At 39.1% G+C, this 15022-nt stretch overlaps 1 protein-coding gene across 1 annotated transcript; it reads right to left on the reverse strand.

The window, feature by feature from the left end:
- Window positions 1-588: 588 nt before the first annotated feature.
- Window positions 589-4805, reverse strand: LOC106319194 (transmembrane 9 superfamily member 1-like). The gene is made up of 12 exons (XM_013757452.1): window positions 4607-4805; window positions 3478-3670; window positions 3285-3389; window positions 2977-2994; window positions 2789-2886; window positions 2552-2704; window positions 2293-2427; window positions 1988-2154; window positions 1790-1884; window positions 1313-1686; window positions 968-1241; window positions 589-881 (listed from the first exon to the last, which is right to left on the reverse strand). The coding sequence occupies exons 1-12, from the start codon at window positions 4700-4702 to the stop codon at window positions 814-816; spliced, it is 1776 nt and encodes a 591-aa protein (XP_013612906.1). The 5' UTR covers window positions 4703-4805; the 3' UTR covers window positions 589-813.
- Window positions 4806-15022: the final 10217 nt, after the last annotated feature.

Consider the following 15022-nt stretch of genomic DNA (forward strand, 5'->3'; position numbering starts at 1 on the left):
AATTATTATATTAATTATTGTTATATTAATTATTGTTAATGCTTCATAAATAATTGACACAATATATTTGAATATATGATATATGTTTAATAAAAACCTCAATACATAAAGATAATTTATAGTATTAATTTTAATATTTATATATTTATATTCTCTCTATTCATTACTATTAAAATTTTGATTTTACAGAAATTAATAACTACGATTATATTTATATTGATATTCAACCTTGTATTTTTTTTTAAAGAACGGAAGCTTGATTCCATAACAGAATCATAAGCTTTCAACGTGTTTTTAAAAAGAATATTTTGGAAGCGTTTTGGAAGCGAGATTCCGTAAACTTCCACAAGGTTCTTATTCCGATTCCGGTTCCGAAGCGGGAAGTGGACGTCCGATGAAGCTTCCGTGCAACGTAGATTTTTTTTGGTGGGTGGGGTTTAATTTTTTTAATCAATTTAGAGACTGGATTTTCCGCCTACCTCTCTACAGAGATGAACGAACCAACAGGCAACAAGTGTATCTCAGACTAAGCAGATCCTGCTTTGCTTTACCAAAAATGGGGAGAAAAAGCTCTCCCTAGCAAAAAAAAAAAAAAAGAGAGGATTTCAATAAGAATATAAATTGGATTCTCAAATCACTACACAATTTGTCTTCCTCCCTCCACTCATTCCACATTTTCCCTTGTTTTGTAATAATCTAAACCCGTAAGAAGCTTCTTTCTAACAGACTTAACTGCCACCAACCAACATTCTTCTCTCCCGCGTTTGCTTTACGCTCTTGCTTCACTAACTCTCTCTCTCTCTCTCTCTCTCTCTAATCGCACTTGATGTTTCTGTAGATCCTCCTTACAAACAGATTCGATCCTAAGAACCCAACAGCTCCTGCACATTCAATTACCAACCAATCTTCAGACCAAACCAAATGCCAGTTTTGAAAGTGAGAACGAGAGAGTGAAAAGATAACTAACCGCAAAGGATTCCGAGGCCAAGACAGAACATCAAGGTGTATCCGAAGTAGAAACTGGTCTGGAAAAACCCAAACATCTTTGTCTTTACGTAGTAGTAATAGATCGAGTATAAGTAGACATAAACCGCAGTCGAAGCAGCTGAGAAGAACGACGTCCATTGCCAGTGATAGTTTTCCGCATTCAGTAAAAAGTATGTTCCCACGATCGTCACACAGACCGTCACCACAACAAGAATCAAAAAGACAAGCAGCATGAATCCGTACACGTAGTATACCTGCCAAGAAATGTACAGTGAGTTTTTCTCTTTCTAACTGAAGTTGTAAGCTGTGTAAGAGATCTTTTTACCTTGTAGTTCCAGAAGGATGTGAAGACAAAGTACATTTCGATGAAGATGCTGCCAAAGGGTAAGAGACCTCCCATAAGAGAGACTACTGATGGAGTCAAGTACCACTTTTTCTCCGGGATTGGACGTGGGATTGTCTTCACACGGCATGGATTGTTAGGAGCACCGCTCCAGTTTCTACCAACGACTGTCCCAAGGAGGGCGAGAGGGAATGAAATGAAGCCCCAAATAACGAACACAACCACCATCGTTCCAAAGGGAATAGCGGCAAGAGAACCGTAGAATATAGCAATTGTGTTTAAGATGAATCCAATCCCAAAGCACAAGAATGGGAAGAGAGAAGCCGTGAGAATCATGCACTTGATCCAATGTTTACCTGAACAAAAAGAAGTACGAAGAGAAATTTGAGAATGAGTCGAAGGAAGGTGTGTTATTGGAGAGTTTGCTTGCTGTTTTCAACAAAGATGGAAACAACATACCCCCACTTCTTGAATACATTCCACCGCTCACATAACCAGAGATAAATGACGTCAGAGCGTAGCAAACTATGAAAGTTGTGACGATCGCTCCTCTCCTGAACAAGGTTAAACCAGAATGATTTTCAGACAAGCTAATCACTTACTCCGTGAGAAATAACAACATGAGAAGTTGATTGAAAGTAGGAGTGTAATACATACCCAACATAAAGTGTCCCAATGATTGCCATCAGTATGACAAGAAGAACAAGCAAAGCCAACTGTGCACCCGTACCAACAACAGCTGAGAGAAGAACCAGACCACGTGGTGGTCGGAACACATCTCCGTGCACGAGTTTCCATCCAGATTCCTCATTTACATCCCGTTCCTGTTATCAATGCATACCAACTGTCAGAAGTTGCTCTACACTCTTGCGCTAACGATGAAGACAAAATTGACAACATCGTCGTAACACTAAGAGAACTTCTGCAGATATTATTCTAGATAATAGATTGAGGAAAATCACCAGGCTCTCAAGGTCGTCGTCTTCTCGAGCATATTTAGCATAATCATTTCTGAGAGTCCTCATTAATATCATTGAGACCAAACCAGTGAGGAAGATAACCATCATGAACGAGTTAAAGATGGAGAACCAATGGATCTGCATCATTAATGAATCCATTAACGGAGCATTAAGTGTAATAGGTATCCAATTATGAAGCGAATGAAATTATGTCTGATAGCAGAAGGATGAAAACAGTAAGACATAACATGCTATGATTTACCTGGTGTTCGAAGAACGGATAGTCTAGATAAACATCAAAACGACGAGCAAATGTGATGTCGGTCGGGATCCAATTCACAGAATATGTCAAATCAACCGTCCTCCCTGCTTCTAACGGCATTGGGTTGTCTTGTGTGAGATTCACATGAATAATCTATGCAAATAACAAAAAAAATCAGATCACAGAAAAATTCATATGAGATCATTAATACTGCTTAGTGGCAAAGAAACAACCCACCTGGTCTTTGTTGTATTTGACATTAATACTCTTATGAGTATAAAGAACATGCTTGCCGTTTTCACCATTTTTTCCAGGTGCCAACTCGCCCACAAAGCCTATAACAAGAATGAGACAGTTAAAAGTTTATGTCAAGAACTAAAATTGAAATTTTGATTGTTCAAAGTGAATATAAGAAAATATCATACCCCACAGAGGCAGATCATCTGAACTTGCATCCACGTACGCCATAAACATCATTTGTTACAAAAAAAACAAGACAAAATATTAGCAAACTAAGGACGCTAAAAGTTTGACTTACACTGAGGTAAGAATAATGGATATGTGGTGATATTGTAGCATTAGCTCATTGCACACCAAGTTAAGTTCCTTTGATAAGTTAAGAAGACTTTCAATTTCAAATATAACAAACAGAAAATCTTCTACAATGAGCGAATCAATTTTTTCCTATGACATTTATTAATCAGTAGAATGTACAAGTAAATGTGATACATACCCATAAATAATTCAAACCAGTAGCTATTTTCGATGGCATCTTTGAAATGCTTGACCTTAGCTTCATCAAGTTCCAAATGACAGATCACGCTTCTGTCAACATTTTCTGGGAGTAAAACAGACGAAGTCAATATAACTGTTGCCCAACAAAGCGAAATTTTTTAAATAAGAAACTAGCATAAAGACTAACGTACTCAAGAACTTTATGTCTATCTGGCTGTCGATGAGCTCATTTCCACCAAGAACCTCACCAAGACCACCCCATTTGTGAATGCTGTTTTCATTTTTGCGGCAAAACGGGAGGCTATAGTAGTTGTACGTTTCTTGAGGATTATTATATGGGCCAACTTTGTTCACCCACAAAGTAACCTGCTCATTAGCTTGATACTGGAAAAAAAAAGCAGAAGACCAAATTTCTATCACTTGCACATGGAAAAAACATAACGGATCAAAGAAGAGGAGTAAATCAAAACCCAGAAAGAATAACAGAGTCAAATATCAAGCGTAAACATATATTGGAGATCTTGTAGTGCAACATCTTATAAGTTGGGAAAAAATAGTGGGTAAATCGGCATAAAATGCGGATACAAAACAGCGAAGACACCAAGAAAAAACTAAAAGGGAAACCATTGCAAAACTTGTCACTGCAACACAATCATTTCCTCAGAATATATAAGACTGTTGTTATTTAACAAGACTATATTGTCTTGTTATTAGACAATAGACAACAAGATTCCCAATGTTAACTGCTTGATCTGCTTAATCAAAAAGTCACATCAATCAGAAAAAATATGGAAACTGCAGTTAAGAGTTGAACTAAATATTTATGCTAAGAGTAAAAAAAATCTCAAAGGGAAAGACGCAATGCAACCACCTTTGCATATCCAGATCTCTAAATTTCAAACTATAACAAGAAACCATAGCATTCTTTTTTAAAATCCAAAACTTAGATATGTGATCAGGAAATCACAGCATAGATTAATATAGGAACATTTGACGCTTAGTTCTCTCTCTATTAGATCTAATTAACATAAAAAAAAAGCTAAACCTAACAAGGAACTGAAGGAGCACACTCCACTCTCTGGTCTCACTTGTCGAATTGAACAAACAATCACACCAGAGAACAATGATCATCACCAAAACAAAACCATTTCATATCAACCTAATCCATAATGCTACTGCTAAAACAACACAGTGTAGAACCAGTTGGCTCGTGCCTCCACAACAGATCCAAGCCAAAAAACAAACTTGCAGCAGCGAGATCGAGCTCGAATCGAGCTACTACAAGCTAAGAAAGAAAGACGGCAGAGATTCAAATCTAACCTTGTGATCTGACTCGGAGGCCGAAGCTAGAGAGAGAAGAAGTAAGACGCATGCGACGATGGATAAGAGGGAAGAGACGGCGGAGGAGGACGCCATATCGGAACCCCGCGGAGGCTCAGATCTGAGGGCGCGGTGATGGAGAGAGAGAGAGAGAGAGAGATGTGTTACCAGTTTTATTTTCGTTTTCGTAAAATTTATTCTTCGATTCGAAAAATTGGGATAGACAAAATTGCCTCAAGAGTATTTACAATAAAAGTCCAACTAGTTCGATATTTACTAAAATATCGCAAACCTAAATATCTTTTACTAATTAACTACATACTACCCCAAATCTTTTAGTATCTACCAAAATACACCGATCCTTTTTATTTAATACCTTTTAAATATCTAACTATCAATCAACTAAAAAATGTCAATGATTTGAAGGAAAAGGATAAACCTATATCTATACTATTATTTTGCAAAACAATTTTTCGCAACGGAACTCTCACGTTGAATGTTAGACGGAAACTATTATTTCGCCTTGTCTGAGATTGTGTGGCTTCTGTCCTGCTTGCAGTTTATGGTGTCTGTTCCTCTATGTCCCTTGATTAGTATGGTTCAGGAGACTCCCGCAAGGTTCACTATCTCTCTTCCTCTAATCATCGAGTCTAGAGTTTCATGATCAGTCAAGTTACAAGTTTGAAGATATTATCAATACCTAGATACTCCTGTGATATCAAGAGAAGTCTGACATCTGAAGCAACAAGGTAAACTCCACGGTCATGTGGTAAACATCAAGGTTGAGAACAGGGAATGATTTTCTAAAGATTCCGGAGTATTCTAGAAGATTGCGTCGGTTAAGTGGGCGAACGAATTTAGACTTGTAATGTTTGAATTAGGAAACTTTTGGTTGAATCAAACTTGTAACCGAAACTGAGTTCCGGTTTAACTGGTTGATTTAAAAAAAGAAAAAAAATCGACAGATAAACAAATATAGCCATGTACTATTGGGATTCTAACTGAGTTTAACAAAACTATGCTTGATTTTAAAACTCAAGATCCTCCTCCTCAGTCCTTATGATGTCATATTGGGTTTAGTATAAGTGTGTGACCCTTTTTGACATTTCAATTTAAAACGATCTATATAACAAAATGAATATCATGATTTTGATTACTGAATCATGTTAAACCATGACTTAGTGAACAATATTATTACATAAGATCTTGATATTATTAATATTAAATAATTATTTTATAAATATTTAAAACTTTAACAAGTAGGGTAAGGTACACCACAAACCGTGAAGACATTTTGAGAATTTTTAATAAACTGACCAAATGTTGGATTTTGTATGTAACCACATAGACACGACTGTTGTTCTTTCAGTTTTCCGCAACATTCTGCTGACGGCTGACTTCCGATAAATGCTGCTACGAAACATGGGATAAGTTCTGTTTGGACACACGCCACTTTTATCTCCTCTTCCACGGCTGCACTGGTCAGATCCAAAGACGACACCAGGACTATCACAAGTGCGATGCATATTGCTCGTGTGAACTTCATGTTTTATGACCTTAGTGACTTCTTTTAAACTAGTTCTAATTAATTTTTCTCTTGAAAATTGTTTGAGATGTTGATTTTAAGGTCTTGATGGTGAAGCTATTATATAGATGAGACTCGAATAAAGTTTGAAATAGTAGGCTGGCGTTTTAGGTAGTGTATTTTGTCCTTTTTAATTAACTCTTGAAGCATTTATTTGATAATTTATAAGATATTAGATAATAACAACAGCTAAGAATCAGATTTGGTCAAAAGAACAGCTACCTAAAACGCCAAGAGATTTTGTTCACAAATAGAAAAGACATTTTCTAGATATTATTTGCAAAGTGATTTAACATATGTTCTTTTTACAATCATTTTTACTAAAAAATAGGAGATAATATACTATAAATGATGGCATGGTTTATGGGTAAATCTGACATAGATAATTACATAGAATACGATAATAATTCATATATGATCATTAAAATAAATATACGTAAATACGATACTAAATAATATAACGATGGAAATATAATCTTTCTTGCGAAACCAACTGGAGACGAAGAGAGAAGACACGCTTCCGGCTCAGATCCGGTAGGGAGCGTTTTGTGAACCAAAAATAAAAATAAATAATAGAGAGGTTTTTTTGGGCAGAGGGATATGGCCGTGTATCTTATAGATGAGCCTGAATTTCTTGGGCGTTCATTTTGTTTCCGCTTGACAAAATTCTTGCTCCCAATAATTTGTAAGCAAGGAAAATAACTATGCTCTGGATAATATTATTCATATATTATTATTACTAAACTTATCGAAATTTTGTTATATTGTACACAGTTTCACATAAAGTATTTTAAAAGAAGAAATGCACCACAATTTTTTATTGTATAAAGAGCGAGTATGTATAAGTAAAGTTTTAGTAGTCTAAAACAGTTTTTAGTGATTTTCATCAATTTTATTATGTACTAGGGGGTTGTCCGCGCAAATAGATTTCAAGTATGTGTTTGTTATATGTAATGTCTAAGCAAAGTTGTCGTGGTTCATATCTTGTCACAACTGTGCTTGACATTACTCTTTTGAATATAAGGAAGGCCGGTTGTGTTGTGCACCCTTCATTTACGGACATAGTAACTTAGTCCTGCTTCTTTCTGGATATTTAGCGGGTCAATTTTTTGATCGATGATTGAATTTATAGTATTGTTGGGCCTATGTTTTGGTGGCATGTTTTGCTCTACCTGTAGAGGGTACCAACGATTCTGAAGTTGTTTGTGGAACGGGTAGTGCATCCTGAGTCATAATCAAAATGTGCACCTCTTATTACTATTTGTTTTTCTGGGGTACAAATGTTAAAAAAAATTGATAATAAATTTGTTGATTCTGTTTGTTGGTTTTAGTGCAATAAGCTTGTATTGTCAAGAATATTTTATCTGCGCGTTCGTTTTTGTTATACGCCTTTGGGGATTTTTTTTTTTTTTAATTGTTGTTTTGTATATAACTGTATAGTTTAGTTGTACAACAAAATTCAATTCAGTATAGTGTGCTGGGTTTGTCTGGTGGTGTGGGCCGCTTCTAACTTATAAGTTATATCATTAGTAGAAAATTATTTTAGCCTCGTAACAAAAGCCTTTTATTTCAATGGTTTGGGCACTGTTCGAAAACGCGGGCTCCTAGCTGCGTAACCGGCCGCCTACGCGCTCGGCGGCAAGCAAACGCCGCGACTAAGGCCAAATCGCCTTAACTAATCGGCAGACCAGATAACCAGTCGGTTTAGCGATTAATCGGTTTGAAAATCGATTTTATCCGTCTAATATCCAAGTAATTTTGACTGTATGGCTAAATGTGGGCTTAAAATGCAAAGCCCAATTGCAAGTGAAGACTCAAACTGTCTGGTGATTATTTATAGATGTCTTTAACCTTTTTCCTTGTTATGATTTACCGATGTGGGATGTTCTGTTATGTGTTTTTTAATTTTTTTTTTTGCGTAAAATTTAAAATGCTAATACTAGGGATCGAACCAGCGTCCTCAAACTAAGGCAGCATTATCACAACCCACTACACCACAGCATTTTATGCTGTTTACAACTGTATTTTGATATTCATATCTATATTTTGTTTATATATCTATATTTGTTATAAAATAATATTAAAAAACTAGGCTCCAATTACTCCCCGATTTTCTCTTTAGGCGCTAGGCCCAACCCAACCGCCCGACTAGCGCCCAGCGCGTTCCCGAACAGGGTTTGTGGCTATTATTTTATGTTTTTTAATTAAGACCGTAATTTGGGTTTGGATTCGGATGAAAGCTTGACTGTCAAGGTATAAAAAAGAAGGTAGCTACGGTCGTTGTGGTCGATTAAGCAGTTTCAGATAAAGGTTATGAATTTTTTTTTCTTGTACAACAAGTTATGAACTTATTAACTTGCATTTTACAACTGTTTGCCATGTCTTTCACATGGCAGCTGTGGTTCCATACGTTTCTTCGGTACCAACTCTTCATCACAACGTTAATATAGTGTAGATCTTTCTTATTATTGCTCCAGGAGCGATCGATTCTTTTTTTACAGTCTCCCACTGGAGGCCATCCAAGTACGTCTTTCCAACCTCCATATCCCCTCTGCATTACATTAAAACACCATCAATATAAGTTCTGGTGTCGACTGATTTCTGTAGGTGGCAGATGCCAATGTAAGGGTTCTTGTAGTGGGTAATTTGCTTGATCCTTTCTGTGAAGTGTGCCTTTGCCATCTGATACTTCCAAGTAAGCTTTGCCGATATTGCCCGGAAACTTAGAGAACTGTCTCAATATGTATGCTAGGCTTTGTATCCCCTGCGATTTGTGGAAAAGAACTTGAAACTGAGAAGTTATTTTCTAATGGATTTTGAGGAAGAGCATGTATTGATTATGCTGAACCCTCGAAACATTTGGTTGATGATGGTTACAAAGGCTTGTATGTCTGAGAGTTGCCTGTTGGCGTAAGAGATATAAATGTTAATCTGAGACGGAAAGTAACGAAGGGTAGTACGTAATGAATAATGATAATCACGAAACACAATCAGCAAAGGTACTACCTTATCATCCAATAGCAGCATGTCGAAGCTCATAAGTTCATCACCTTTCTTCACATTCCTAACTTCCCAAACGGAGAGGCGTGTGATTTCGATCTAACTACAACGCCCACACTTCAATTCGGAAAGCGAAAGCTGGGAAGGTGGCCATGGTTAGTTGAGCTTAAATTTTTTTTGTGTAGAGGAGAAGCGATATGAATTTGTGAGAGTCATCCCTCCAGAAATGCCTTTTTATAGCTGACAGATTGTGAAGACCGCTAAAGAAGGCGGTGTGGTGGAAAATTAATGAGGCGTAGTGGGTCTTAATGATAATCGCAAGCGTTACAATGATCTTTTCTTATGAAGAATTCGAGATTAAGGTTATCGAGACTACATACAAATGCAGATTAGTTGAGTTTGTACCGAAGGGAAATGATTGCAACATAAATAAATTTGGGTAAAGGAAACGTAAAACACTCAAGAGAGAGGGTGGATTGATAGAGCCCACCGGTTCCTGGCCCATTTATAGACCCAGATTTCAAATATTAAAAACGATTAATTGACCAAAACGATGTGATGGCCCGTAATCAGAAAGACAACATAAGCAAAAAGTAGAAGAAAGTTGGTGCTGACGTGGCGAGATATGGTTCTATGGCCCTGATGACGTGGCTAGTATCTTCTCCTTTATATATAGATATGTTTACTAACAATTTGAATAGTAAACTGATTTTTATTGTTATTTAAAAACAATATATAAATAAAAAACAAAAAGATAAGCAAAAATATAAAGAAAAAATGAAAAACATAAGCAAAAATTTAGAAAAACTGAAACAACAAACAACAATGTAGAGGAAAAGTAATATGTACAACTTTATCCTATATCTCCGTAATATTGTTTAAAATGTCAATTTCTTACATGTTGCGGTAATGTTAATTTTTATAATAGTCAGTTACATATGTATCTTTAATGAATCAAAATTATTATATCTAAATATTCCTGAAGCTCTCTTTTACTGAATATTCCTGATGCCCTCTTTATTCAGTTTCATACACGTTTTTTTTGCAAGATTTAACCGCTGACCCAGAAAGAAAATTTTGGAGCCCACTAGTTTGTCAGAACCCCAGGCTGCTCTGATAACTTCCAAGAACCTTGGGTGCATAGCTAAGAACGAGAAATACTTGAAGCTGGTCTTCCTACTTCTTAGCTTCACATTCAAGTCCACCAAGATAGAAGAATGATCAGAATCGCCGGGGGATCAAACTGAGCGAAGACTTTAGGAAACTGGTCTCTCCATCTCTAGTTAATCAGAACCCGGTCTAGCTTGCGAAGAATAGGGTCTTTTAGCCGGCCATTATTCCATGTGAACAGAGTGCCTCTAGATTCGAGGTCCGACTAGTTCGCTGTCAAACAAACACGCCTGAAAATATTCCATACCGCTGAGAGGGAGAGTGGACGGACTGATGGAGTAGAGTTCATCGGCGGTAAGAATCTGATTGAAGTCGCCCATTACTATGGCTGGAAGGTTCTTAACCACTGGGAAAGTACAATACTTTTTCAGCTCGGCCCATAACTCTCTTCGTTGAACTGCATCATTATGAGCATAGACAAAAATGGCAGTGAAAGCCACATTTGAAACACTATAAAAACTCCACAAGTGACTGACTGAGCTGACTTGGCATAGACAATAAGAGAAACAGTCGGATCTCGTACTACCCAAACTCGACCACCTTCAGAGTGAAGATAGTTGTCATCTGATCTCCAACCGAGTACGACTGATTGAATTATGGAGCTGGTATTCTCTTCTCTAACATGAGTTTCCAAAAAGGCGCCTACTAAAAGCTGATTTTAGTTAACCCATCTTATAACCACCTGCTGACGATCTAAATTATTTAATCCTCTTATATTCCAGAAAAATATCTTCATATATATACAAGGAGAGGGGGGGGGGAAGCTGAGCTTTCAGAGCTGGGGTTTCTTACCCAAGGATAGACCTTGAGCTCGAACCCTGAACCTTAGAGCTTTAGTTGAGAAGGCGGCAGGAGATCACCACAATTCTCCTTGTTTCAATGCCCTCTTAGTCTTCTTCGATATGTTTGTTTGCCACAGATCTCCATCGTCCAACGGGTGAGAGATCTTGGCAGGATCTTCCAAGATAGGAGGATGGTGACTTTCTGGAGCTTCTTTTTCATGAAGGGATCCAATGACTGGAGTATTCTAGATTCCAACAGGAGTATCGATGGGCATTGTGATAGAGTCCTCATTCTTCTGAGTAACCACTGCAACCTGAGTGAGATCATGCGAGGTCACTGTAGTCTCTTGACTGCGCAATTTGAGAATCTCTCGATACTCCTTCTATCTGAGAGGCATGAGCATCAAGACTTCTAGCTCTAGCTCTGGCTCTCGACCTGGAGCGAGACTTCCTCCTCCGAAGAGTGTCTCTACTTGGACCTGAGTTGTTTCTGAAGGATGGCGATGATTCAACTTCCTGTTCCGACTGAACATCAGCTAGCATAACCTCAGTTTTAACTGTCGCTACCTGAGAGCTAGTTCTAGGCTGAGAATGATATCATGAATGCTTCTTCTTCTGAATGGGTTCAGGACAGCGGTTCAGAAAGTGTCTGAAGCGTCCACAATTGCAACACTTCGGGGGTAATCTCAGATATTGAGCTTTAATCCTTATTGAGTGACCAACTGCGTCTCTAACTTCAATAAATCCTGGAGGAGGAACTTCCAAGTCAATCTCCACTTTAACCTTCGTGTCACCAAAGTGGTACGGATCGAGTCTCGAGTGTTCCGTATGTAGAGGTTCGCCTATACCGCTAGCTATCACGCTAATACCATCTAGGGAATAAAGCTGAGGGGGAACGTTTTTGAGGATTAGCCAGGTAGGGGCCGAGGTGAGTTCTTGCAGAGCTAGGTTAGCGTCTGGCGACTAGGGAAAAGCTGAGAAGGTGCAATGAGCTGCCTGCCAGTACCCAACTTGGTGAATCCATTCACTAGTTTGAACTGACGGGACGAAGATGAGACATGATGTAGCTGAGATAATGCGGACTGTAATCTTTCCAAACTTTCCCCAGACTGGGTTTAAGTCATCAAAGATCTTCTTAGCTGGTGGAATGGAACCATGGAAGTGGGCCAAGATGTGATCTTTCCACAGGTCTGAGGTATAGAGTGTAGAGGATGGATTCGACCATCCCTCAAGTAGGACTGGGTTGCGGGTCAAACCCGCCCCGCTGACCCGCCAACCCGCGGGTTACAAAGTTTTTTTTTGTCAAAAAATCCGACCCGCACAACCCGCAAACAAATAAATTTGTACCCGCACCCGCCCCGCTTAATTTTGCGGATAACCCACGGGACCCGCGGGTTATATTTTTATTTTAAAAAATATTTATTTAATTTAATTTTTGTAAAATATAATATAAATAATATATTTATAATTAAAATTTTAAATATTTTAAAATATTTTGATTATTATTTTTTAAAATTCCCATATTTTCTTTACAAAATATACATTTTTACAAAAAAAAAATATATCTTTTTTTAAATGTAAAATTTTTTTTTTTTAAATGTAAAAAAAAATGCGGGTTGGCGGGTACCCGCGTTTCAAAATCCACCAACCCGCACCCGCCCCGCATAAAATGCTCATAACCCGCACCCGCACCCGCAAATCGATTTTTCTAAATTGTTCGACCCGCACCCACCCCGCGGCGAATGTAAAAAAAAAATGCGGGTTGGCGGGTCCCCGCGTTTCAAAATCCACCAACCCGCACCCGCCCCGCATAAAATGCTCATAACCCGCACCCGCACACGCGAATCGATTTTTCTAAATTGTTCGACCCGCACCCACCCCGCGGCGGGTCAAACGGGCCGGGCCCCGCGGGTAAAAACTCATATTCCCAGGCCTACCCTCAAGGCCCGAAGAACAGACGGCCCTGCCCATATAAGGCGTAGCAACAGCTCGGCGCGAAGGCTCGGAGCGCCGATCTCTCGGCGCGACGCGAGAGTACTTTTAGTCGGCCGCACATTGACTAAACGCATCCGGCTCAACGGCCCCTCGAAGCAACATGGGCTTCTCGGCCCAGCGAGTTAAAAGCCCAGGAAGACGATGCAAGCTAGGTCACGGAAGAGCACCAGGTCGGCTAAAAGAGAGAGGGGTGCAACGTAAAGAGGATCCGAAATCACTCACACATACTTGGCGGCTAGATTAGGGTTTTACCTTTATTATCTCGCCGTGTTGTATCTCTCCGGTAAAGCTCTTCGAACTCTGGCATCCTTTGCTTTACGCATTTTCTTTCCTTGTAACCGATGAAACGATTTCCCGACCATCAATAAGACGTCTTTGCTTAACCCAGATCTAAAACCGAACGTTCCCTCATTTAGTACCGTTTCCCGATCAAACATAGAGCAAGACTGATTCCAGTGCTTGGACAACCGGTGTACCATCCTCCAGATACGTAGGAGATGATATTTTTCTTAGGTTCCGGAGAGAGGCCTTGAACCGTTCAGCATACGAGGGTGCAACGGCGGAAGGGATCTCTGCTGGAATTGAGGATTTCTGAAGCTGATGAGCAATGGCGTCAAAAGACGAAGCCAACGGAGACTGGGAGGTCGTGGCAACGCTAATCGGTGAGAGATTCGACGGAGGGGGGTGTTGCAGTCCTGAAATCCATGGTTCAACCAGAGTCTCACCAAACATCCCAAACCGGCCACCTAGGAGGCACCAGCGACAGACGTTCAGTCCAAGGAGCCTATCTCGACAACCAGAAGGAGTTTGTCTATGAAACAACTTTTAAAAGATGGCTAACTCACCAAGGAGTCAGTGAGGCTTGGAATTTTGAGAAAATATTCACGGACCAGAAAGTTATGGATCTTACAAACTGGAGCTTCTCCAGCCCATCCAGTTGCGAGTATCAGCCCTTAGAAGTGGATTTCAGCCCAACCAAGAAGCGGCCTTCTCCAGAACCAACCATGGGCTTCAAGAAAGATATCTTAGCTTTCCATAAAGCCCGAAATCAGCCGAATTTGTCAAGAAAAAACCAAGATGCAATCAATTTCCCAAAATCGGCCAAACCGACATCAATTTGGGAAAGTCTCCAACCAATTCGATTTGGTTCGATCCAGAGTTATATATTAAAGCCAGGAGATAATCTCAACCATCCAGAAGACATCCAGATGTTCTTAGCTGCACCAGCACCAAGAGGATCAGGCGGATTCTCATTTACCTCAACTTGCCTTATTTGGAGTCTTTGGCAATAACTCCCCAACAGCTACTTCCTAAACAGATTGTGCACGACTTCAGCGCATATCAAGCCATCAAGAAGATTCCCAGGAAGCTTTCATATCCACTCAAACCGTCCAGGTTCAATAGGAATCAAGTTCCCCATTTATGGCCAAGCAAATCTCATTCCAACAGCCATATTTCTCCATTGAAGACTAAACTTTATTTTCAAGTTATTTTCTTTCCTTGTATTGTTTATGACCGTTTGGTCTTGTCTAGAGTCCCCTAGGAGAGCCTATATAAGCTCCAGTCGTCCATCATTGTAAAACACCCATCTTTGAAAGTATTATGAATTATTCAGTTTTTTCTAGTTTCTCAAAACTATTGTTCTAAGTCTTACAGTATTGTGAGAAGCAGCTCTTGAGCATCCAGACTTATCAAAGCCTCCTTTCACAGAGCTTTGTGGCGTCCATCATCCCATTTCCATCCACCAATCGATCTTGAGAGTGAGACACATCCAGCAAGACCTGTTCCATCTTCATTCATCTTCCATCCATCGATCCTTGTTGAGAGCGATACACATCCAGCAACAAAGATCACATCTCCATCAATCTATCCCTTTTCTATTTG

The sequence above is a fragment of the Brassica oleracea genome, chromosome C9, assembly GCF_000695525.1.
Source record: "Brassica oleracea var. oleracea cultivar TO1000 chromosome C9, BOL, whole genome shotgun sequence".
In the NCBI taxonomy this organism is placed as follows: Eukaryota; Viridiplantae; Streptophyta; class Magnoliopsida; order Brassicales; family Brassicaceae; genus Brassica; species Brassica oleracea.

What these genes read in the sequence shown, in the direction of transcription:
- LOC106319194 (XM_013757452.1), bottom strand. Translation starts at nt 4,702, where the DNA reads ATGGCGTCCTCCTCCGCCGTCTCTTCCCTCTTATCCATCGTCGCATGC. An exon ending in TCAAATACAACAAAGACCAG is followed by an intron (nt 2,705 to 2,788) that starts GTGGGTTGTTTC and finishes TTATTTGCATAG; the next exon opens with ATTATTCATGTGAATCTCAC. An exon ending in TGGCCTCGGAATCCTTTGCG is followed by an intron (nt 882 to 967) that starts GTTAGTTATCTT and finishes TTGAATGTGCAG; the next exon opens with GAGCTGTTGGGTTCTTAGGA.